The sequence below is a fragment of the Sciurus vulgaris genome, assembly GCF_902686455.1.
Source record: "Sciurus vulgaris genome assembly, chromosome: 1".
In the NCBI taxonomy this organism is placed as follows: domain Eukaryota; kingdom Metazoa; phylum Chordata; class Mammalia; order Rodentia; family Sciuridae; genus Sciurus; species Sciurus vulgaris.
Window position 1 is genome coordinate 71,741,495 of NC_136461.1, and position 27,185 is coordinate 71,768,679.

The 27,185-nt window shown below is 32.0% G+C and overlaps 1 protein-coding gene across 5 annotated transcripts in view; it reads left to right on the plus strand.

The window, feature by feature from the left end:
- The window catches only part of PRKACB (protein kinase cAMP-activated catalytic subunit beta), a 110,737-nt gene extending 86,213 nt beyond the window's left edge, over window positions 1-24,524 (plus strand). For all 5 annotated transcript variants that reach the window (XM_079139869.1, XM_079139867.1, XM_079139870.1 and 2 more), the window contains exons 4-10: window positions 1,626-1,724; window positions 2,705-2,787; window positions 5,549-5,675; window positions 6,635-6,730; window positions 9,656-9,778; window positions 17,661-17,825; window positions 23,646-24,524. In XM_079139869.1, coding sequence (XP_078995995.1) covers window positions 1,626-1,724; window positions 2,705-2,787; window positions 5,549-5,675; window positions 6,635-6,730; window positions 9,656-9,778; window positions 17,661-17,825; window positions 23,646-23,771 — 819 coding nt within the window. In that variant the 3' untranslated portion in view covers window positions 23,772-24,524. The remainder of the gene's footprint in view (window positions 1-1,625; window positions 1,725-2,704; window positions 2,788-5,548; window positions 5,676-6,634; window positions 6,731-9,655; window positions 9,779-17,660; window positions 17,826-23,645) is intronic.
- Window positions 24,525-27,185: the final 2,661 nt, after the last annotated feature.

Consider the following 27,185-nt stretch of genomic DNA (forward strand, 5'->3'; position numbering starts at 1 on the left):
TAACTGGTGAATTTTTTAACTAATTTTAAAATTAGCTAAGCATATATGCTTTGGCAGTTTATATGTCTTGAATTCATTTCTATTTTATTTGTATTGTGTCTCACATATACATAGTTGGCTTAGGGCTCTAATACAGAAAGCCTCTGTTGTAATTTTCATTATTTATTTCACAAGCCAACACATTGTTCGTGCCCAATTGAAAACCTGCTATATTGTAATATACAAAAATAAACACAAAGCAAATTATTCTCCAGCTGATGTTATATAATTTATTGTGATATTTATGGACTAATTGGTTATAACTCATGAGTTATAACTCATTGGCATGTAGACAGTAGTGACCCAACCACTTCATGTCACAGATTTGAAAACTGAGGCTCAAAGACTTGAAATAACATCTCCAATTTACAAAGTGGACTGAATAAAAGACCTCAGTTAGAACACAGATCTTCTGACTCCTATTCAATTATTCTTTGCTCAGTATTATTTGTGTATTCATAATTTTATATAGTATACCAATAACTGGGTGATGATCTTTAAATACCCTTCATATTCATGTTTAGTTGGGTGATTTCTGTGACTATCCACATATTGCTAATAAGCCTCTAACAAGAAAGAATGCCACTTTCTAATGATTTACACAAATAAAAGACACATATTTATGCCCTCATAAGGTCACCTTTTCTTTTTTTTCTAATTAATTTTTAAAATTTTTTTTTGTCGTAAACAAATGGGATACATGTTGATTCTAAGATCACCTTTTCTTTAATTCAAAATAGAATTCCGAATGGAATAGAACACAATCTCCAAGAGGTCAGGATAAATTGCTTTTCCCTTCTTTTGAATAGACAATCCAGAGAAAGTTTGATTAATCCTAAATGGCTTCTTTTTCATGAAGACATAGTATTTTCTTGCTAATTTTGTCTGTGATGTCATTTGTGACTTTGTAAATTGAATTTTTAGAATTTGTGCCTGTATTTTTCAGTTATTAGAAAGCGAATAGATTATTAATTTTACCCAATATTTTTCAATTTTTTATTTTTCCTTAGTCCTTAATTTCCTTACTGATCTTTCTTTTTTATTGTTTGTTCTATTTAGTTATAAATGACAGCAGAATGCATTTTGATTAATTGTACACAAATGGAGTACAACTTTTCATTTCTCTTGTTGTACATGATGTAGAGTTACACCATTCATGTAATCTTACATGTACATAGGGTAATGATGTTCGTCACATTCCACCATCTTTCCTTCTCAAGTATTTAAAAATCATTATCTACTTATTGAAGTGATAAGGTGATTTGACTATAAGTCATTAGGAACCAAGAATTTTTACAAATTAATTTTTAGTGTTTTTTATGGGTCTCTTTCTTGTTTCCACTTAGCTCTTATTTTTTCACTTACTTCATAGTTTACCTTCTTAAGACCAAGGTTGAAATCCTTTATTAGGTTTTTTCATTTGAAAGTCATCAACCCATTTGATAATTATTACCTTCCTTATTCAAATCCAGCAATTTTTGCTTATTCAAGTTTATTATCGTATGGAAAACACTTCTCTCTTTTGAAATGATAGTATCCTTTAAATTTTGTTTAAATATACTAAAATGTATTTATCTCAATTACAGGTTGTTAAACTGAAGCAAATAGAGCATACTTTGAATGAGAAAAGAATATTGCAGGCAGTGAATTTTCCTTTTCTTGTTCGACTGGAGTATTCTTTCAAGGTAAATTTTAGTAACATCTAAATAAGATATTTTCAACCTGATGTATTTTTAAAAATGTGAAGGTATAATAGAATTCTAAACCAGATAAAACAACTAGAAAACATGAGTAAACAAAAAAAGAAATATCTTTAGATTTTATGTAACACAATCTTATTGTGTTAGAAACTTAGGTAATGAAAAAGTTTTAACTCTACCCAGGGCAACTTTTCGAAGTGACAATGTAACTTTTCATTGGAAGGTATTGCAAAATTAAATATTTAGTGATCTAGAAACAATGATATCGCCTGCAAATGAATATACAGAACATACTTTCTACTTCTCTTAAACATTTTTGACCATCATCTCTCCATTTTTTTCTTATTTAGTAATTTGTATTCTACCCTCTTCATTTGCATAAGCCAGAAAAGTTTTCCTCCCCTGTTCAAGTGTCTGATGAAGTACAAAAGGTTCATTCTTTAAATTGGCAGCTTTTCAGCTCTTTGGAATGATAACTTGGCATCTTTCTACCCTATTGAATCCATAAATCATTTTAACTTTTTTACTCCTTTGTTCTTTAAATTAAACGAAAACCTATGTAGTCAAGATATTAAAATCATTAATCTTTCAGACATAAAATATAAATATTATTTGCTTTTAAAATTGTTTTTTAACTTTGTTATTCCTTTGCATATGCTATATAGTATTATTATTATTGCTCAGTGTTTAATTGTTCAAGAGTTAAATGTTCCCTGCAAGAACAGGAAGAACAAAAAGTTCCAGACTAATTTGTGGCAAGAATGCCAGGAGGAAAAAAAGAAAAACAAGACGAGTGCCCCTGTATAGGAAAGATACAGGATTTTCCATTTATTCCCCTTTTTTCAGTTTTATTAACCTGTCAGATGGATTTTGATTTTATCTTTTTCTTATTGGACGTGGTATAATCTTAAAATACTTCTACCAAGATTTTCTATTTTAATTTATTTCCTTTTTTTTGTTGATAGGATAATTCAAATTTATACATGGTTATGGAATATGTCCCTGGGGGTGAAATGTTTTCACATCTAAGAAGAATTGGACGGTTCAGGTAACTAGTGTTTTTTCCTTCCTCACATCTTTATATGCTTGTGTTTATTTTAAATCAGAATTTTAAATTAATGCCAATGCCAAGAATTCATTCAATTTAACTAACCAGTGGTTTGGCTATATGAAGTATTAGGTGAAAGCTTTAACAAGAGACCATACAAACATGATTTCTAAAATTCAAATAAAAGCAATATGAAACCAGTTTAATATTCTACCATTGGAAGATATTGTGAGATTACTTTAAGAATTTCCAGAAAATAAAGTTAATTAAATTTTAAAATACCAATATTTATTAAACACACAATATATGAGATTATATAATGACATAGTAGATAACATACTGTAATAATATTTAATGATAATCATATTTGAAACAGTTTGCATAAGGATGATGAGAAAAGACTATAGAAATGACAATAGTGGTATGATAAGATTATAAAAGTGTGCTGTGCACAAATTTAATTCTTAAAGTTTTTGCTATGTTGAGTTTTTTGAAATGCATACATGGTTTAAGAAAAGTTGTAGTTTATTATTAGGTTATTACTAATATGATCTCAGTTATGAAAATTGGTTATAGATACTAACAGTTTTATCTTTGTGTAATAGCTCATAAGCTACTAGTGATAATTAACAATCCATAACAGAATGAGGCAAAAACCAAGAGCAGGTTCAACTTCTCTCAGGATGTAAGAATTAAGTTAAACATCAGTATGAGCTCAAGCAGGGCTGATGATGGTAATTTGATTCATAAAAGGATGATGATAGACTTGGACTATCACGAAATGATATCAGATAATAGGCAAACATTAGTTATTTACATTATCTGGGGACTAAGCCATATTTCATTTATTGACCAGTAATATATAGGGCACCTAATGTGTTAGGGACTGTCACTTCCTTTTCACCTCTCTCTTCTACCACCCCTTGTCCAAGCAGTCCTGGAATTGTCATGTTGCCCTATAATTATTCAGTGTTTACACTGAAGTTCCACACCTAAACCTGTCTTCTGAGAGTATTCTCCTCATTTTCTATAACTGCTCACTTCTTTGCTTTGCTTTGCAACTCCTTACACACCTCAATTTTTAATATTTGACTTGGAAAATACTTGACAACAAAAGCAAGTTGACCAAAATAATTCACTCTGAGACATTATCTTTTCTGAGCTTTCACACATAAGACACACATATTCTAAATATTGCTTATTCCCACCTTAGAAACTTTGAGGCAATAAGAATTTGAGGTATAGTTTAGTGTGTCTTTGATCAGAACCAATGAAGTCAGCTGATTCTCTGCTTAAATAGAGAATGTCAAGACTTAAAGCTGCCACAGCTTTAAACCTTCTTGCTATCTTCCTGCGTTTCCTTATTTAGTAGAAATACCCAATAACAAATTGCATTTAGAGTCTTTTGCTATCGCCTTTCAACAATTCAATTGTTGTCTGTATTCCTTCAATCAAGCATCAGTGTGTAGAAGTAAATAAATATAAGATGTTGAGTTTATTTACAGATACACAGAAAATAGAAGGGGGACCTCTCAGGTCACATGTTTCCAAGTTTAAGAATACATGTTGCAATAACTGGGGATACGTCTCCCAATTTCCTCTTAGAATTTCCCCTTCATCCTTTGTCATTTGACATAGGATATGGATTGTTACACTGTTGGCATAGGACTGAAACTGAAAGAGTATTATGAAATGTTGCCCAGAAAGCATTTTTCTTTTCTTAGTCTTTCATTTATCTATGGACCATCTGATGTAAATTGAGCTAGAACTTGGGAAATTCAATGACAAGCAGATCAAATTCATGCCATCCATCTTGTGGGAAATCCTGCTAATAGTTAAAATTGTTCATTAAAGACAAATCTGAAAGTCATTGGAATTTATCAGGCAGATTAACAGAATTCAGTGAATATACTAGAAAATTAATTATAAATTCAAATTAAAAATTGGTACATCCTTTGGGAATAAAGCTCAGATTGTGGCATGAAAATTATACTGATTTGTCAAAATTACAATGATATATAGATGTAATCTATGTATGCAAGAACTGTGCACATTTAGACAGGCATACAGATTATATATGTCTATGTATAGTATACATCCATAGTAAAAGATTTGGAAATTTCATTTGCCAAGATTGCATATTTGGTTTCTGGATAAGATTATGACTGTTTATTCTTCAGCTATATTTTGTGATTTCTATAATGAGGATATGTCATTTTTGTAATAGAAACTATTAAAAATGGCTAAAGTGGCATTAATCGTCACCTTAAGGAAGTTAAAGAGCTTGTACAGTGAAATTCTTTAAGCAATTGAAATTTGTGAAAAAAGTAGATAGAACCTAATTAGCTACAGCAGTGGCTCTGGTAGACAGTCCAATTAGCACATTTACTTTTCACCCAATTTCTTAAGTTCAGACATAATTTTCAAGACTTTATTGTCTTTATAATATGGGTGAAATAATAATTTAAAATAATATGATTGTTTTAAGGTTATGCTTTTCTTCAACATAAAAAATATAAGATGATGAATATGTCTTAAATTTACAGATACAGAGAAAATATGTCCCCTAAATGTATCAAAACATTATTTGAAGACAATTTAGAAATTTACTAAATATTTGGAAACACAAAATTCTTTACATACATTTAAGAGAAAAATGCTTTTTCCCCTATTCTGTTACAGCAATTTTTATGTATAATCTATTAATTCATGCTTGTTATCCATTTTACAGAAAATCAATGTTTTTTTAATTTTTTTGCAGTGAACCCCATGCGCGGTTCTATGCAGCTCAGATAGTGCTAACATTTGAGTACCTCCATTCATTAGACCTCATCTACAGAGATCTAAAACCTGAAAATCTCCTAATTGACCATCAAGGTTATATCCAGGTATGATTTGAACACATTATATATAACATATTTGAGAAAATACTAAGCAAGAAGTCTATATCAACTATTGATGTTGGACTTTCTCTTGAGGGAGAAAATCACTGTTTTCTAACAATTTAAATTGAGTTCATAGTTTTGTTATTACACAGGAGCAAAAAAAAAAAAAAATCACATCAAGAATGGAACCTTTTAAATCTCCTGTAAAAGTTGTGAACTGAATATAGGCTCCTGCATAAGCAAATGATTAATAGCTAACTTTGTGAGTACTCATTAGTGCCAGGCATATCCCAAGGGTTTACATGTACAGGAGGAATATCCCTAATCTGAAATCCAAAATCCAAAGTGCTGTAATCTGAAACTTTTTGAGTACCAAAATGAAGTCACAAGTAGAAATTGCACATGTAATTTCATGTGAAAGATACTCAAATTCTAGGTACACTAGAAATATCGTGTACCTTTAGTTACCTTTAGGCTGTGACAATAAGGTGCATATGAAACATACATGAATTTTATTGTTGTTTTTCATCTTTTTTTTTTTTTTTTGAGAGGGAGAAGCGTTTCCAATTTGAGTCATTTTAACCTTCATTCACTAAATAATCGCCTTCAGGAATTAGTCTGTTACATTGACCTAATTTTTTCCCTTTTTTTTTTTTTCTTCACGATTTTCATTGTAATCCTGGACCACCAGTACTGGGGATTGAATCCAGAAGGTCTCTGTTACTGAGCTACATACCCAGCCCTTTCGTATTTTATTTAAGGCAGGATCTTCCTGAGTTTCTAAGGCTGGTCTTGTACTTGCGATCCTCCTTCCTCAGCCTCCTGAGTCACTGAGATTACAGGGTGCACTGCCACATCTTACCCTGAATTCTTAACTTTCAATTTAGGTACAATAAATACATTTATTATGAGGTGATAAATTTTCACAAGTTTTTTTTTTTTTTTCTCTCTCTCTCTTATAGGTCACAGACTTTGGGTTTGCCAAAAGAGTTAAAGGCAGAACTTGGACATTATGTGGTACTCCAGAGTATTTGGCTCCAGAAATAATCCTCAGCAAGGTATATTTATAATGTCAGTTTGTAAGAAGTAACAATATGAGGCATGCATCACTGTGGACTTTTGTGTAAACAATTATGGATCTAATTTTACATTTTTTATTTGATCTAAGTTATGAACTTAAATCTATTTGTGCATGGTTATTGAAGAATAACTATTTAGAGTTAACACTAATCCCCTAAATTCTAAATTTTAGAGAAATAGAGTGAAAAAAATCTAACCTCTAGATCCATGTTTTGAAGCCAAATAGTCTTTTCATTATTATTCCCAGTAACAGGAGAAGGAAGAAACCTTGCTCCCGGCTTCTCCAAGAGGCAAATCTAGATGTGATATATACTAGTTGTCAATTCTTCCTTTGTTTCAAATTTATCAATTGAATGAAAGGAATGTATGAAAATTATTTTTAATTTTAGTTTAATAGTAATTTTACAGCAATTGAATAGTTTGTCTATTGAAAGCAGTTCTACTTTTCCAAATAGTGAAATGTGGGAGAAGAAACTGCAAACACATTTAAAAGAATGGTTTAACTTCTCTTTTCCTTTCCTCACTATTGATGGAGAAAGCTAGAACAGAGAAATTAACAAAAACTGATCACAAATAGGAGCAAGGACAGGGAAAGAAATCAGACACAGGCCTTGTTTAGTCACAAACTGACTAACTGAAATTTGGTTAACCTGTGGAAATGTTAGAATAAATTAAAATTAAAATCTATTGTCTTTCATAATTTAAATCACATGTAACTTTTTAGTCTTTTATAGTCTAAATATCATGCTATTAATACATTTTAAAATGCACTCAGCAAATAATGAAACCACAAAATAAGCACCAAAACTGTACAAGTGTGTATGTGTTATAAAAGTAATGAATGCTCATTGCACAAAATTTGGAAAATACAGAAAAATTTAAAGAAAAAAATCCCAAAGCCTATAATCTCACTACTCAGAGGCAGCCTTTTGACTTTTTATATGCATGATATCCTAGTTGAGATCATAGTGAATGTGTAGTTTTGTGTCTGGCTTTTTTTACTTGCATGTTAACAAGCATGCAGACATCATTCTTTTTTGTCTTTGTGGTGTTAATGCTTGTATGCAAATGTACCATAAAGTATTTAGCCATTCTTCAATTGATGAATACTAAGGTGTTTTTTTGTTTGTTTGTTTGTTGTTGTTGTTGTTGTCATTTTCATGGGTTTTTGTTGTTGTTGTTCATTTGTGTTTTTTGTTGTTTGGTTTTTGCTATTATATACAATTGTGATAAACATCTTTGTGCATAAAGCTTTTTCTGTATTTCACATTATTTCCTTAGGATAGATTCCCAGAAGTGGAATTACTGGGTCAAAGGGTATGAACATTTTTAAGGCTCTTGATACATATTATCAAATTGCTTTCCAAAAAAGTTGTACCAGTTTATACTCCTACCAGTAGTCTTTTGAGAGTACCTGTTCTACCACACCCTTTCCAACACTGGTATTCTCATTTTTTTTAAATTTACTAATTTAATAGGCAATAACTTATGTCTCATTGTTTTAATTCTCATATCTTTGGTTCTCAGATTTCTTTCAAATGCTTAATGACCATTTGGTATTTGTTTGGGTGTGTGTATAAATTATTAGTTCGTGTCCTTTGCCTATTATCTATTGCAGTTTAGTAGTTCTTTTATCGATTTGTTTTAATTCTTTATGTGGAGGCTATTTTTGTACCTGGCCTATTTACTTGTAAACAGAATAGAATGAAAGCATAGAAATCAGAGTTGAGCAAAGCTGATGCCCATTTCTATTAGTAAAATCAAGTGCTATTTATATTATATCACTCCCCTCCTTTTAATACACATGTAGAATCAGGAAAAAGAAAAAAAAAATCTCTATATTGACATTATATCTTAGCTAATAATTTGAAAACAAAATCATTTATAAAGCTAATATTTTGATAAATGGGTGGAATGTGGGAGTAATGATGGCAGTTAGAGGGTATATTTAAAGGCAGAATAAAAGGTCTGAGAAGAACTCAGCTTAATTCTGTCCATGATCAAGTGGTGGTGGTTTTTTATTCTCATACTCTTGTGCCAGTTGACACAGATCAAAGTTTATAAAAAAAAACTTGATATAAACATGTTAGTATAAACATGTTATTAATGTTTATTTTCTTATAAATACTTCTAGATCTGAATTTTAGTAAGTTTAATATAAAAAAGCCAAACCCAATTAAACAGTCTTTGAATCATGCAATTGGTTTGTAAAGCACTTTTTACACAAATTATTTCCTTTCATTTGATATATTACTCACAAAATCTTGTGAACTAGTTTAGTTTCTTCACTTTATACCTTTTAGAGATGAGAAGCAAAACAACAGATAACAAAAGTACTTAAATATTAGTATTAATTGAATTCCACATTAAACTTTTAGCCTTCACAAGATACTATGAAATGGATATGATTGTCCATAGAATAGTAATCCTCCTAACTCCAAGAATGTAGAGTATTTTTAAATCAATTCCACTATTTACCATTCCAGTACTACTATTTTGTTTCAGAAATTTGGGCCTTTGAGGTCAAAACCCAGTTTGTAAGATTATGGACCTAAAATGGACTTTCGAGGTAATTTGGTCTAACTCCCTTTTTACTATTGAGCAACTAAATTATCCCAGTGAAACAGGACATTTCATTGTCAATAATATTCTTAATGATTATAAGAAGAATATTTAATAATCCTTCCTAAATCTAATTCCAATATCTGGAAATTCTCCCCTTTGTTTAATTTAAATTTGACCTGATATATTTTATTTTAAAAAATTCTATCCAGAATAGCTGTTTAGCAACTGCTTAAAAAAATGTTTCATATGCTTCCAGAACATTTTGAATTTACCTGTGATTTCAATTTTCCTCTGAGTAACTTAAGTGATCATTGACACTGGTGTTGGTTTATATTCAGGGCTACAATAAAGCAGTGGACTGGTGGGCATTAGGAGTGCTAATCTATGAAATGGCAGCTGGCTACCCGCCATTCTTCGCAGACCAACCAATTCAGATTTATGAAAAGATTGTTTCTGGGAAAGTAAGTAAAATATTTTATTAATTTCTTATTCATTATTTCTACATATAAATTTTAAGTTTAAAATAGAACCACATTATGTTTTCATCCTAAATTGGGATGTATTTTACTAGATTTCATGTTATGTCAGTATTCACAAATAAGGGGACTAACTGAAGAACTTATACATATACTATGTATAAAGTGCAAAAATTAAGTGCCTCTTATAGATGAATAAACTAAGTTAGGTACTGAAAGATTTACAATGATAAAGGCAGTACAGAAAGACAGAATGCAGAAATTATTTTAAATAATTATCACTGCTGTCCTTGTCACATTTGTAGACTTCTAGGCTTCAGATCTCTTATCTTTGTATAATTGTTTTTCCCTTATATCCTTGTAGGATATAAGTCATAATAAAAGAAAGTTTGATATGAACAAAATAAAACACTGAGAAAAAGTAACAGGGAAGGCAGTGATGTATTTAAGAATTTGAGAAGTGAATTTTTAAATTTCAAGGAAGAATAGGACCAAAGGTCAGATGAAGGATTATGAGAGAACCAAAATATATTAAAATCACAAATGAGAGAAGACAATTTTATTAATACAAAGTCTAAGAATCTAGAAATTATACTAATATTTTCAAATAATTGAATCAGTCATTTAAAGGAATCTACTATATTCCTTTTTGACTTAATAAAGAAATCAGATTCTTTAAAAAGGATGCTATTTTAACTATATTGACATTTACTTAAAAAAATTGCTTTCATTAAAATAAATGTATCTTTATAAATGTGAAGTGGCCTTAGTTGTTCTACTTTGAGGTAAAATTTTTTCAGCTGTTTATGAATAAGTGTTCATTTCATATCAAACTTTAATATTTTGTATCCAATCTTCTGCATATGGTCTAAAATATTAATAAAGTGGGTGCAATGGCAACTTCTAAGGCTGAGTCAGAAGGATTGGAAATTCAAGGTCAGCCTCAGCAACTTAGCCAAACCCTATCTTAAAATAAAATGTAAAGTGTCATTCAGTGATAAGAGAACTGAGTTCAATCACCAGGACCACAGAAAAATAAAAATTATAACTAACTAACTAAATAAATAAATAATAACAGTTTGAATTCTAGACGTTTAGAAGAATAACCACATAAAAATTTACCATATCATGATACAAAAATTTCCCCTTCATTTATTTAGAAATATGTCAGGGTGTTTGGTGTACTTTCATTTTTAACTAAAAATTTCAGATTACCTTTCCCTGTATTGCATTTGTTTGATTCCATCCCTTGCTCTCTTTATTCATGGAGAATAAATTGTGTCATTATGTGATTTCTAGTATCTGTATTATGTGAATTACAGACCATGTTCATCTTTTGCCAATAAAACCATTCTAACACCCAAACTAAACCATACCTACTTTGCAAAGCTATTGTTATCTCTCTGTATAGTAACTAAAAGCCAAAGGGAAACTAGTTTTTAAATTTTCTAATTGTTCAAATCTTTAAAAATCCAATCTTTATCTCATATTTGTGTATTCTCTATTTGCATTTAAATTTTTAATGGTTTTAATGATGTGCAATATTGTTTTTTCATTCAGAACTGCTATTTCTGATTTTTGAAAGAATATATATTTGTGCAACATGTTATTCATTGTATTTTCTGCTCTGAAACCATTCTATAAAAATTATAAGTATACATGACTTATCAAAGGTAAAATAAAATGTATTAATTGAATCACTAAAATACTTATATTTGAATGTTAGATTATTAAGTTCTTACTCTGTTACAATATTTTAACTCAAACTGGTATTTTTAAATGCACAGAAAGATGATCAATCAGCTTGTTAGGGTCTGTCCTACACATATTTTGTGTTTTAAAAAAACAGAGGAGGTGGTATTTAAATGTCAAATTAGTCATGCAATATTAAGTTTCAGGCTTAGAAATGCATAGTTAATAGAAAATTTATAATCCTTCTCTAACTATGCCTTGTCCTAGTGATATGTGCTGAGTTTCTGTATAATCTTTAAATTTCATGCCTCAGTGCCATACACCCTATGACAAGAATCAGTTTTGGTTTTCACAGCAACTCTATCTGGCTGCCTTACCCATGGAAATATAAAAGTTAATATCTTGTTCAAAAGCGATACTTGCAAATAAAGTAATCAAGTAACAGTGTTGTGGAAACCATAATTTTAGAGTCTGTGACATATAATTTAAAAATTTCTTGGCTTCATTATATATAATGTAAATATTGTTCCTTGTAATGAGCACCATGAATGCACAAGGAGACACTACACAAAATGTGAACATTAGCATATACTAAATAGTCAAAGAGTTGGTTAATTTTTCCTGAAGGAAAAATTCATGTGAAAGGTAATTGATTAGTAGCCATATGGTAATTCCCTTCTGTGTCATGGCTCCCAAAGTCCAGGTTTGGTGATTAACTGTGAGGATTCACAGCACTCAGCTTATATTGGTAGTCACAGTTAAGATTTATTACAGTGGGAGGATACAAAGCAAAACCAGCAAAGCATTTTAAAGACAGTCCAAAGTCCAGAGGAAAGTAGGCACAAGCTTTCATAAGTCCTTCCCCAGTGAGCCACAAGGGATGCACTTAATTCTTCCAATAAGAAATTGTGAAACACATGAAATGTTAGGTATCAGCAAAGCTCACGAAAGACTCAGTGCCTAATGTCTTTTTTTGGGAGCTGGTCATATATGCACTCTCTACCTAACATATGCCAAACTCTCAGACTCCCAGAATGAAAAGAGATATTTAATATGGACCTTATTCTTTATACAAATAGACTAGGTATTCTTGTCATTAAGAGAGATTTTCATACAGTGTAAGGAATGAGTACCATTCAAGTTCCCAAATACCTGCCAACTGTCAAACTTGCAAGCAGTCCTTGCTAAGGATGGCAAATCAGTCCTGCTGCATTAACTTGTCTGTGTACATTCTGCTTCCTAAATAGCATACACATATGCACGTATACAACTACACTTTTTCTAAGATGCTGTCATTAATACTTTTTTTTGGAAATTTAGATACCATTTTCTGTTTGTCTATGACTATAGTTAGAGACATAAAAGTACTCAGAAGTCATCTTCATAAAATGCAAAAGCAGTTCTACAATTTGCATAAAAGACTATTTTTTTGAACACTTTGCTGTGGTCATTAAAAATTCTCCTTAACACTTTGACACTTTGCCCTTTATTCTTGTGGTCCAAAGGGCAAATGATTGCAACACTGACCACTGGGAATGCGGATGGGGTGGGTAGTAGCTCTCTGCAGCCATCTATATTTTTTACATCTATTGCTGTTCATACATAGGTAAGGGAGCAGATTAGAGAACACACAGACATGGTACAAATATTATAAATATTTTCAGTATTTTCAGTGTCTTGGCTCTTTTTATTTATAGAATCCAGGCTGATTAGAGTTGCCCTGGAGTCTATGAGGCAGTGAAAAGCTTGGCAACATGTCTATAGAAAACCTTAAAAAGCTGTTATGCCCTTAGAAAAATTAGCTCATGTATATGATCATGTTTGTTAGATAAATCCTTTACTGGGATTGCTAATGGCTTAGAATTTACTGTACCTAATTTAGGAAAATAATTTCTTAAAATTTATTCCAACATGCTTGTGAACAGAAGCTAATATATTATTGCTTGTTGGCTATGTGCAAACTCTTTCCTCTGGGAATAATTGTAGAATAGCAGTAAGATCTTTCACTTCTATCAACCAAAGATCAATTTTATAATTTATGTAATTAAATGTAGCAGATTTGATTTGGTCTTATTCTAAAGAAAAAAAGTCAGTAAAACCAGTTAGTGAATTTAAATCATAACAACATGAACTGATTTGTTTTTTGGATGTAACTTCCTCTTATATTGGTAGAAAATAATAGCCACTTCTAAAATTGAAATGTACATGACTTTATAATTGGTGCTGAAAGCAGAACAAATATTGAGTTTGCTCAATTCAGAATGAGCTTCATAGTTTAACATATTGCATAATGTCATTTGATAAAGTAGTTTAGGATATCAGCTGTGTTCACAATCTTATAAAACAAGATTTTGGTCATCTTTTTTTCTCTTGCCCTATCAAATTTAAGACTTTAAGAAAAGGTGAAAGTGTTCACTCAATAAATAAACAGGTGGAAGATGAGCCAGAAAGATGGGAGAAACTTCCAAAGATTCCAGATGACTTTCCTAACACAACTGTCCTTGTGTAGCCTGAAAACATAAACATTGTGTATAGATTTGCTGTTTCCATGTTCAAAAATTCAACTTCAGATCATTTAATCAGTATTCTGATGGGAAGATTGAAAACCTAAGAAATGTATTGAATTATTGCCTATAAGATATTAGTGATGATAATGCAAAGTAGTTTCATAATGTTACATAATTTCTTCTCATACCAACCAGATGAAAATATAATCTCATCATTTTTATAGATAAGAAAATTTAAACTCAAAAGGTAAAAGGGTCTGCCCTAAATCACAAAGCATGTATGTAACTAGAGTTGAGATTGGCACCCATGAGTTCTTTCTAATAAAAATATAGCTTGGCTGAGTGGAGTGGTGCACATCTGTAAGCCCAGCTGCTAGAGAGCTGAGGTAGAAGAATGGCCCAAGAGTCTGATGCCAATGAAGCAAGACTCTGTCTCCCAGGGGGTGGGGGAGGGAGTCTAAAAAAGATAGAACTTGGTGGAATTTTTTACATGATGAAGACACTCAATTTTATTTAGTTTAACTCCCTCATCATATGTATAGGTAAAACAAGACTCAGAATTGTCGATAAACAAAAAGTTGTTTATGGCAAAGCAAAAAGTTAGAATCCCGTTTAGTGGTTTATCCATTATTCCTTCACTAGGCTTCAGTGACTCTTCACATTCTTGGTGTTATTCTACATTCATTAGCTTTCCTTCTCAAACTCATTGGCTCGGTCCTCTTCTTTTTCTCTATTTGTGTTCTCACCCAGCCTTATGTCTTCAAATGCCAGCTGACAATTTCCAAATTTATTTTTCCAATTTATACTTGACTCCTGCATCCAATTTCTTACTCCGCACTTGGATATCTAATAGATAAGTTAAATGCAACTGACAGGAGCTTATTCCCTCTAGCAAATCTATACCTCGCACAGACTTTTCTGTCTCAGTTGATGGGAACTCTGTTCTTTCAATTGGTGAGGCTGAAACACCTGAAGTCCTCATCCCATGTCTACTGCACAGGGAAACTGTTCCACTTTTTCCCATTTCCACTGCCACCAGTCATCTGAGTTACTAGAGTGGTTCTTTAAAAGTTTTAGGTCATCCTGTTTCTCCTTTCAAAACCTTGCATTGTGTGTGTGTGCAGGGGAGAACAAAGAAGACTTGCAATGATTCCCCATTTTCTTCAGAGTAAAAATGAAAAGATCTTAAAGTGTTAACATTTTATGAGTGAAACGATGATATTTTATTTGCTGTTACTGTTTATCATCCTCACTAGAGTGAAAACTTCATGAAGACCAGAATCTTTTTCTTATTTTGTTTACAAGTATATCCCAGTCACATCAGTGCCACACACAGTAGTTTGTTGAATCAATGTTTATTGAATTCATGCATTCATTAAATACACTAAACTCAAAGAATATGTCAGACCAGTTAAATGATACCAGTTTCCAGTAACCTTATCTCTTGGAAATTATGGTTTAATGGGCTTAGACTGTGTTTCTTATTTCTCTACCTGACTCTTTATAGACAGAGTGCTTACAAATACAAAAGTCAGGAGAACTAAGTTATTTTCCCAATAATTCCTACTGCTGAAGTTGGTAGCCTGCTAGAGCTCAGGTTCCTTATTTTTAAAGTAAAAGTGTAGACCAAATTAAACTAAGCTCCCTCTAGTTCCAATATTCTATGATTCTGATTTCACTGCTTAGTCATAATTGATAATAATAAAAATAATATCCTTCTTTGTACAGTTTTGAAGGAAAAATCAAAAACTCTTTCTATCATAGAAGTTGGTGGTGTCTCCAAGTTAATGTACTGCAAATAAAGGTCTTAAACACAGTTTTGTTTAGGTTATTTTCTGTACTTTGCTAATTTCAGTTCAATGACTCAACATGTTAGAAAATTTGATCAACAAATTACATTTACAATAACATCTTGGAACAGAGGAAAAAACTTTCACAATGACTTTCATTATTTCTCCCCCAATATATTTTTAAAATATGAGAAATTTCCACCACTAACATGGACCATTAGGAGAGTGAGGCCTACCTGTCAAAAATCTCTAGAGGAGGAGGAAGTATGATATGGCAGGAAGAAGAATAGGAAAATAATTGGAAAAGGTTTCCAAGTGAAGCTGATATCAGCCATCACAAGCCAGCCCTACTCCCCATTTGAGAATCATTTTTCCAAAGATGAAACAAACACACACACATGCACGCACACACACACACAAATTCCAGACCACGATTTTATCTGTATTCCAAATTAAAGAACAACTTCATTTAGGTGCTTATATCTTAAAGCATTGCACTGCACATGACCTAAATTTAGAACATAATTTATGTATAGTTGATTACTGTCTACAATTCTGAACATCATGAAGGGGATAACTAGCACATTACTATTGAACAGCTCACACAAATTCTTTTCTAAGCTAGGACAGATCTACTTCAAATAAGTTATTTCTTTGGAATTACAACAAAGTTTGGATGTACCACAAGAAAAGCTCTGAGCTAATATAACCACTGAAAAAAATATGTTATTTTTACAGAAGACAGTGTGCCTTTTGACTATCCACACGCCTGTAATCCCACTGGCTTGGGAGACTGAGGCAGGAGGATTGCCAGTCTAAAGCCAGCCTCAGCAAAATGAAGTGCTAAGCAACTCAGTGAGACCCTGACTCTAAATAAAACATAAAATTGGGCTGGGGATGTGACTCAGTGGTCAAATGTGCTTGAGTACAATCCCTATTACTCCCCCAAAAGCAAACAAACAGAAAACCCTCTTATTCCCCACTTATTACTCCAAAGAGGATAAATGAGGAGAAATGCAGAAAAGTATAAGAAGATGAAAAATTCAGTCTGTTAGAAGGTTTCAGATAATGACTATTTTTAGATTATTGAATCATGGAAGCAGCAGTACAGAATAATTAGAAGTATATACTCTGGAGTCATATACTTGGAACTATGGCTCTACCACTTACTAACTCTATAATCTTGGGCAACTTACTTAATCATTGTAGTTCTCAGTAGCTTCACTCACACTATAATGTGGGCACAATAATCATACCTCAGCCCCAGGAATCGGCATTTTTTATCATTTTTGTCTCCAAGTTTATTCTACTCACTTTTATACTGCTGAATAATAGCAGAACTATGCTTAAAAGCCAGCTACTAATAAATGAAAAGTCGTTTCCTGTGCCGGGAAAGGCAGCGTGGGTTTTTACAGACATTTTTAGACTTACATTTTGATAGATCTCTGAAAATGTGCATACTGATTTTTTTTCATATACCGTTAGTTCTGTTTATATTGAAAGTTAAATTTATACATCTCTGAGACAGAGGTTTATAATGTGAGATACCAGAGGATCTCTTGAAGATGGGTGAGCTTTCTAATATTGTTGGAAAAGTTTTGTATGTGTGCACATTTAGTTTCTGGAGACTGGTCTACATTCTTAAAAGAGTTCATAACTAAAATAAGTCCAAAAGAGAACAGTTTTAGTTTGTTCACCTAAATCATTCTCAGTCTTTAAGACTGCTCTGGGGACTGTAGTATGTAGTTAAAAGGTCTTTGAACAGCATCACTAAATATTTTTGTTTACATAATGACCTGTCACCTTAACAAAAAACATTTACGAAATCAAAACATGAGTCTTGGAATGTGTGTTTTCCCACCCACTGTGTTTGCACAGGTCCGATTCCCATCCCACTTCAGTTCCGATCTCAAGGACCTTCTAAGGAACCTGCTGCAGGTGGATCTGACAAAGCGATTCGGAAATTTAAAGAACGGTGTGAGTGATATAAAAACTCACAAGTGGTTTGCCACAACAGATTGGATTGCCATTTACCAGAGGAAGGTGAGATTCTTTTTCTTTTTTTTTCCAATATAAAAGCTTTTTAAAAGTTGGGGTTTAAATTATATGTAGTAGAGATATTTTCAACTTAACATGTGATTGTAATGTTCTTACTTTTTAAATCAATCCTAAACAGGATCTGAAGTACCTTACAGCTCACAACTTTAAAAATTAATGTTCCCTTATATAAAAGAGAAAGACTGTATTCTGTTTTGACCATTAGTCTACAGTGTTTTCATTAAATTTTTCCTGCCCATGCCCCACACTCTTCACAATAGTGTGGAAATTATAAACAATATCCTAAGGGTTTATATTTCAAAACTAATGTGAAGCCCCATTGAAAAGACAACATAAACAAATAAGGTCTCCTATTCAGAACCGGCATGCAGGCTGAGGTTACATTTAATTGCTTTATTTTCTGGAGACATTCTTCAGTCTTCACTCTGACTTCTCTGTGGTTGTTTATCAGGGTTCCTTATGCTTCATGTAATGGTTCCCAAAAAGACCGTGCATTTCACACACCGTGCCCTTGTAAAAGTTCTCCCCTTTACTCTGAATGCTTTTTCCCATTTGTGTATTTGACATACTTTATTAATACTTTAATAGTTAACTAAAATGTTATCTCTAATGTGATATTTTCTCTGTAGGAAATTTTTCCTTGGTATTTTATGTAGTTACTATTGTTTTAAAATATTTCATTGAGAACAGGAACCTTATGTCACTCATTTTTATATTCCTGTCATCTGGCCAAGAGCCCTTGGTATGAGCTCACTAAATATTTGCTGAATCACTCTTTGAGCATCAGTCTTTCTTAAGATACAACTTTATCAGTTTGAAAACCAATTCGAACATGCATCATGGAAATAGGAGTTTTAATGAGTATTCTTCGAAAGGTCAAAAGAGATCTGAAACTATTACATTTTGTCTTTCAGCAGACATTTTCACATACTGTTTCTCCAAATTGTTGTTGTATGCCTGTGTTTATGCTAGGTATTCTGTGAGTTACTGAGAATACAGTGATGAGCAAAAGCAACCTTTATTCCAGCCCATATGAAGCTGATAGTTTCAGTGGATGGAGAGTTTGATCAGATGGTCACATTAATAAAGGGAATGCAGAAAGAATAATTTTGTACCCGAGATTTTTGAGGGCTTTTGTTTGTTTGGGGGTTTTGCTTGTTTTTTGTTGTTGGTGGTGGTTTTTTGTTTGGTTTTGTTTGTTTGTTTTGCTTCTTGCTTGCTAAAGGGATTCTGAAGTGTTAGAAATTCAGGCAACTTGAAGATTTGAATACAAATATAAACCAAATAAATCTCTAGCATTAATATCCCACCACAGCAAAGCAGAAGACAACCCCTAGCTGACAAGTAGCATATTTAAAAGAAACTAGGATTTTATAACCCAGGTTACCGGTGAAATAGCTGTGGTAAGTTATCACTTCATCTTTGTAATAAACTGAGAAATTTAAGATTTTGCAGTGATGAATTACCTTATCTCCCCCTTTGCGTCTTAAATGCCAAGTTAAAAATAATTTTCATGAAGCGTTTTCATCCTGAACATACCTGATTTTTTTCCTTCATATTTTTCATAAAACCAAAACATGTAGTGTTTGAGAGACTTGCCGTGTTTATAGTACTGTGCAACCACAGGAGTGGGTTTCCTTAGGGGGGAAATACCTAATGTTCTAACTACATATTAAAAGCACAGTTTTTCTAATTCACAATTTTTTTTTTTTTTTTTTTTACAAATTTTTAAGAGATTGTAAAAACAAAGGAACAAAAGAATTTAAATGCAGCAAATAGGAACTATAGCAAAGTAAAAATAGTGTGAGGGCAGCACAGGCTCCATATCTCACAAGAGAGGTCCCAAAACCATCTAGTTCATGAAACAGAGCTGTTAGCATCATCATCTCAAATAGGTGTGTTATGTGACTAATCACCATAAACTCTATAATGATTAACAACATTTTAGATCTCAAAAAAAGCATTTCATATTTTTAAGCAACTCTCTGTAACTTCTTATTTTAGTCTTTGAAATATCCTATGAAAAAGGCAGTGGTATTTCCCCATTTTACTGGTAAGGAAATTAGCTCAGACAGGCTAACTTAAACATAGTCTTACAGCTGCCAAATAATGCCTTTATTTGATTCCTGGTTTTTCAGATTCTCAATTCCAGGATCACATTAACTCCTTTTAAAGTTATTTTAGCATGATTATTAATGTGAAGCCCCAAAGCATTGAACAGTGAATTGTTTTATAAGATCTTCACAGATTTTATATATCATCTGTGTAACTTCTGTGCTTTGAGAGGGGAGGCAAACTTTGTCTCAAAAGGCAGCAAAGAAAGACATGAATTCTGGGGTTAGATAGGCATCTGATTGCCAGATCAACCAACCACTTCAGTATGATTTTGAACAAATTATTCAACCTCTATAAAGCATCAGTTTTACCATCCTTAAAATTTGGATTAAGACAGAGAATAGCAGAATGAGAAGTTATACTCCATTTATGTATATGTCAAAATTCATTCTATTGTCACATATAACTAATTAAAACAATTTTAAAAAAAAAGAGAGAATACAAAAGGAAGAGTAGCATAGAAAAAAAGATGAGGTAGATTGGTCCAGGCTCTATGTTTCTTCCTGATTGAGATACACTTCAGTTACAATAGGGAATAGTTATAATCAGGGAATTTGTTTAGTAAATGAATTTGAAAGCATCAAAATTCCACCATCCAGATAGGACCTCTTGGCATTTGACATATGTCTTTGCACTCTTTTTTTCTGTTCTCCATTGTAGTAGTTCATTCCATGACTTCAGTGACCACCTAAGATCTACTTCCTCCCTGAGCTTTCCTTCCAACCCTGAACTTTTTCCTCTACTTGAGTCCTTTCTATCACACCTACTACTTACTATGCAGTTCCATTCAAGTGATTTGCTGCCACATTACACAATCATTTTTAAATAGTTTGCTCCACCTTTAATGTGCTATTTAACCTGTATTTTCTCCTAATACTTTTTGAAATCTAACTTCTTTTTTATTATTGTGTAATGATTATCCACTGTCCTCTGAATATTCGAGTCCCCTGTTGATTCTTGTTTTCTACACCATTTTATGTCACTTTATAATGTGCTTTGATATTAAAGGATCTAGTATCTAGTTTTTCTATTCCCATCCCAAATTTTCTGTTCTCTTAATGTGAATATTAGTAAATATTTATAAATAAATATACTATTATATTTTCTAGAAAATCATCTTGCCTACTCATATATTTCCCTTTTTATAAAAAAAATTAGATTTGCCAGTGAATTGTCTATTTTATTGGTCTTTCTAAAGATATATGTTTTATTTTGGGATTTTAATTAGTATTAAAGTTACATATTAGTAAGAAAAAACCTGAACCTTGAGAATTTACCATAATGAAGTTACTGTACTTCTGCATTTATTCTTATTTTTCTGACATTCCCCTCCCCCAAACAGTTCAAATTTATTTGTCTTAAAATTATTCCCAAAATTCGTATTTTTGTTGGTATTGTGAATATTTAATTTCTCATTATAGTAGCATATGGGTGAGGCATATGATTTCTGTGTTTATATTATCATTAATCATCTTACTATATCTGTTATGGATTCGCATAGGTTTTTCTATAATTCCTTTGGATTTTTATTAACATTCACGAGGAGCAGGGGTATCATTTTACCTTTTCTTTGTCAATATTTACATCTCTTATTTCCATTTTGTTTTATTAAATATGCTAAAATATCTAGACTGATATGTTAAAGCAGTAGACTATTGTGTTTTCTTGTGTTGTTCCTACTTTGAATGGAAATGCCTTTCATCTTTCACTAACAAATATGAAAGTGACTATTTTGCTAAGACTGCTATTCTATATCAGATTAAGGAGATAACCTTGATTCCTCAAATATCTTCTTTGACATGTTAGCGTGATGCATTATATTATCATGCTACCTTCCCATCCTTGAATACCCTTTAATCATGGGGTATTTTTATTTTAATATTTGTCTGAAAACAGTTCGTAAAATTTTGATTTAGAATTTTTACTTCCATAGTCGTAGGTGTTATTGATCTGTATTTTTTGTTTTTCTGAAGTTGAGATTATGCAGGAGTCATAAAATGAGTTTGGTAATTTTCCATGTTTTTAAATTCAGGAACGCAGAATTATCTTTTCCTTGTAATTTTGACAAAAAACATATTGAGTCTTCTTTCATCAGTTTTAGAAATTTATATTTTCTTCTAAAATCAACTATATTCATTTACACTTTTTACTGTTTGTTATCTTTACTGTTAAATTGATTATTAATGCTATATTAGGTATATTTTTAAATGATTGATGTTTGTCCATTTTATTAGTATTTTAAAGATTCATGATGTATTTTTAATCATTTTTGTATTTATATTAAGTAAAAACGTCTGGTATTATTCAGCAAACAAAAATCTATCTATATCATGTACTGAATTTTTTGATGATTTTATATATATATATAATTTTTCTGGTATGTATCAGAAGTCTAATTCTTTCTTGAGATATATATGTACATATATAAATAAATTATATTATATAATATATATATTTTATATGTGTGTGTGTGTATGTGTGTGTGTGTGTGTGTGTGTGTCAGAAAGAAAAAAAGAAGAGGGAAGTGGCCTGGACAACTCAAACTGTACATTAATTCTGTAGAGATGGTAGCCCCGTAGATGTGATTCTAAATTGCTGTCTGGCTGAAAATGAGGTGACTGCTTAGCTCTTTCTTCTCTACAATGGGTAACAGCAGTCCCCAAAGCAGGGCATGCAAGACAACTATGTGGGAAGTGAAAAGATAATATTAGAATTTCCATTCCAACTTATTTTTTACCTCATTCTTTTTAAATATCTTATTTGTGTGTATATCTTATATTAGTATAGTTATGCATGTAAGTAACTTATAAATAAATATACATATGCTTGTGATGTATACTAAAAATATTTTACTGAAAGGTGTATAAATTACAAAGCTTTTGAGATCACTGGTAATAGTAGAAAGAACTCTGGATAAGAAATGGAGAATCATGACTTTGAGACCTGTTTTAGCCATTTATTGTCATGTGACTTTGGTCCATGTTTTATGTTGAGGGAAAAAAATGAAACAATTGTGTGTAATTGTAAATTCTAAAAGTACTATGTGAATTGCAGTAGTTTTTCAGCTCTTAAGATCTTTTCCTCACATATATTCAATACCCTATGTAATCTTCACAAAACATCCTATTTCAAATTGGGCCAAAGAGGAAAAAATGTATAAAAATTAGACAATTCTATAATTCTAAAAAAAAAAAAAAAAAAAAAGATATGTTTTTTTCCAACTTCCCAGAAGTTAGATATTTTACACAAAATAAATTTGGGAATTAAAAAGGGAAGGAGATTTAAAGTAGGTTCAAGATTTATTTAACCTCAGGAGAAGGAATTTTTAGAAAGAGAGGATAGAAAAAATAAAGACTTTGGAAATAAGAAACTGATAAAAGAAAAAGTAGAGTCTTTTAATTTTATAAGCCAGCATATGAATGCCAGCAGCTAATTATCCTAGAAATTTCATAAGTATTGTGTTGACTTGCATTGTTCCTTGAGTGAAAATGTTGAGATTATTGGCTCACCTACTATTGGTTTTTTTCTTCTAATGGTATTTTATTTGAGGGACTTGAATGGTATTAAGGATGCCACTGGGTAGTAATAAGGGGAATTTATTTTCCTTAGTGTTTGAGATTTTTCAGGAATTTGTTTTTCCTCCTCTCTCTCTCTCTCTCTCTCTCTCTCTCTCTCTCTCTCCATTTGTAGGTTGAAGCTCCATTCATACCAAAGTTTAGAGGCTCTGGAGATACCAGCAACTTTGACGACTATGAAGAAGAAGATATCCGTGTCTCTATAACAGAAAAATGTGCAAAGGAATTTTGTGAATTTTAGAGAGGAACAAGAAACCGCCAGGGCTCACACTCAGTCTCTGTGCTCTGTTGAGATATAAGGTGGAGCCGAGACCGTCCTTATTGAAGCAGTTACCTATTCCTTCATTCCAGCAATTGAGTGAGGTCTTTATTGCCGTCACCCATGTGTGCTCTCTGCATCCACGTCTGTAACAAGGCACCGCTAAGCAAGCATTGTCTGTGCCATGACACAGTAGAGACCACTTCCCTACTTTTGGGGTTGTATTTCTCCCCGCTCCTACATCCATTTCTTCCTTTTCCTTATTTTTCTCTAAACAGTGCTCCATTTTATTTTGTTGGTATCTTAGATGGGCAGTGTTATGGTCATGTGATATTTGAAAGAAAGGATAAGCGTTGCTTTTAGTGGTTTTTGCCAATATTTTGTTGACCAATGGCTTCAAGACAAACTTGTTAATGATTATTTTTTTTTTTTTTACTTTTAGTAGCTCAGACTCAGTTTTGCCAAAACTCCTAACTTTTCAGAAGATCAAATGCCTTATCACCAAAGGAAATTTACACAAATTAAGACAAAAACATTCTTGGAATTCATTATTCTGGCAATGAAATTAGCGTAGCTAAACACAGCAATTTGGATTCCTGGATTCCTATAGAACTTCCTATAGATTCGAGGTTCTTTTCCCCCTCTACTTCCTTCCCTTGAATAATTGAATGACAGTCTGTACAGCTTAACAGATGAGTCTCATTCCACAAGAAAAAAATACAGATATGGATCATGGCCCAGACTTTCTCACTTGGTACCAACATTTCTGTAGGTATTAGAGAAGAGTTATAAGGTTTCTTAACCTTAACTCTTCCATGAGGGTTAAAGCCAGTATTCTAAGAGAACGTGATTATTACAGGTGGCAAATGTAAATTTCTCAGTCCTCACTATAAACTTTTTAAAGGAAAAGAAGCAAACTGAAAGAATATTGGTTTGGATAAATACTTTGCTAAATCAAACAAATGACTTAATTCTTGCAAACAGTATACACTCCTATTTAAATTAGGTTTTTCTTTGTCTTGCTTTATATTAGTTAAGAACAAAAGAAATTGTTATTTGCTTATTGTTCTGGTGTACTGTACTTTTAAGCGTAAGGTAGGGGCACTGTTGCAACTTCTGCTTTCATCCCGTGCCTCAGGAATGAGGAAAGGGGACAAAGTTCATAAAATTGCCACATTTGTATTTTAATTTGGGGGTGTGATATTTTTAGATAAGTCATCATTTCTAACCTCTTTCCTCCCGGTAAAGAGACTATATGATCATGCAGATACAATTTAAGTATTTGAGTTTAGTTATTTTTATACTTTTTTGCCAACCGACTTAACAATGTTACCGTCATGGAAATTTCAAGCACTTTTGCACATTTAGTTCAGTTTTGGTTGAGAATCCATGGCTTAACTCAGTTTTTTTTTTTTTTTTCTTTTTTTTCTTTTTTCTTTTTTACTGTATCTCTCCTTTGCTTTTAATTTTCCCTATCTGGTTTTATCTGTTTCTCAGTGACCTATCTTAAAACAACACACCAAAATAGTTTAAAATAAACTGTGTTCGTTTTTTAATGATCAATTTATGTGCATCAAAGATGAACTGGTTTTAGTGCAGCTGATCTTATCATATGTCACTGTTCTGTTTGCTTCCTTATTGGTGCAGGTAGGTCACTGACATTGCTTCTCCTCTACACTGCCCCTCATAAAACCTCTGAAGACAGTGAACAATCCTGTCTGAGATGTTCTTTCCGCCAATCTGTATGTCTTTTCAGTGTCAAGTGTTTCTGCATGGTAGTGTCACATAAGGCTGATACTGATTTCAGTTGGTTTACCTATATTTAAATGTGCAAGTGAAATTTGAAACACTTTGCCATAGCAAGTTTTATGTAACAAAGATATGTCATCATGTTAATAGATTTAAAACATCATTTGTATAAAATATTTTAATTTTTTTGTATTTCATTTAGAACCAAGAACATGCTGATCATTGCATTCTATATATATGCTACAAATTCTATGGTAGCTTGGTTGTATATTATTGTAAAATTATTTCAATAAATCATGGGGATGATGCTTTGATTATTACAATTTAGTTTTCAGTAATCGAAAAGATTTCTATAAATTCTAAAAATATTTTTTTCTATGAAATTATTAGTGTCCAACTATAGAATCTACCCAAGTAGAAGACCCCTAGGTATACATTGGTTTCTGAAGGCTATTCAGCCATTCCATTTTACTATTTGAAAACTATGAGCAAGCTGTCAAATATGTCATGGGAATCTATTTCTAACCAACCAAGTACACTGAATTAAAATATTTTTAAAGTATATAAAGTTCTCAATTTCAGCCACAATGTAACCAAGAACAAGATATACACTTGAATAAAAAAAAAAAAAAAGTGTCAAAAAAACAGTAATTAGCCTAAAATTACATTATGTGGAACAGAAAAAAATTGTGTTTTTATCCAGGGAATAATTGAGATGACATTGTAAAGGAAGGAGCCCTAAACTTAAAGTCAAGACATCTGTATTTGAGGCCAGAAAATTATCAGAATGACCCTGGTCTCTGTTCTCCAACCTGTAGAACAGGAGGATTGGATTAGGTACTTTCTGAGGTCCCTTCTAATTTTGCCATGTTATGACAAGATATATATATTCCCTCTCTCTCCCTCTCCCTCTCCCTCTCCCTCTCCCTCTCCCTCTCCCTCTCCCTCTCCCTCTTCCTCTCCCTGATATTTTGAAGGGATATTATGCTTTCAAGTAAGTCTCAGTAAGGTGATGTACTTTTGGGCATCTTTCTTCTTATCTTTGACAGTATTCTTACAATTATTTGAATATCATGAGAACCTTGTGTATGTCCTTATGACTCCTTAATCATTCACCAATGCTAAATACACAGTTGCTATCAAACTGTCAACTACCAAAAAAAAATACTGTGGCTTATGGGTATTGCTGTCTTGTTTTTGGTATGTTCTTGTACTGACTGCTCACTGGCCTGGAAATATTCATTTTAGGCCTGGAAAAAAAAATCATTTTTCTTTCCCACTAACTGTTTTTTCCTGCTTGTTGTAAGAATCAAATGAAATAATGTATGTGAAAGCACCTTGTAAACTGTAAGCTATCAATGTAAAATGTAAAGGTGTATTGTTATTTCATTAATTACTTCTTCGTTTAGAATGGAATTTCCTATCACTACCATAGCTAGGAAATGCTGAAAACCGTGTTTTTTAATTAATCAATAACTGCAAAATTAAAGTATCTTCAAAGGATAAAACTGTTGAGTCTTGTGTTCTATTTTAATGTCCTTATCTTCTGATTTATGTCCTGCTGCTATTACAGATGCTTAAAGATTCCTAAATCATTTCATATTTGGGTTGATACTTTTGTAGTGGAAGCAGATCAATAGGAGGAGG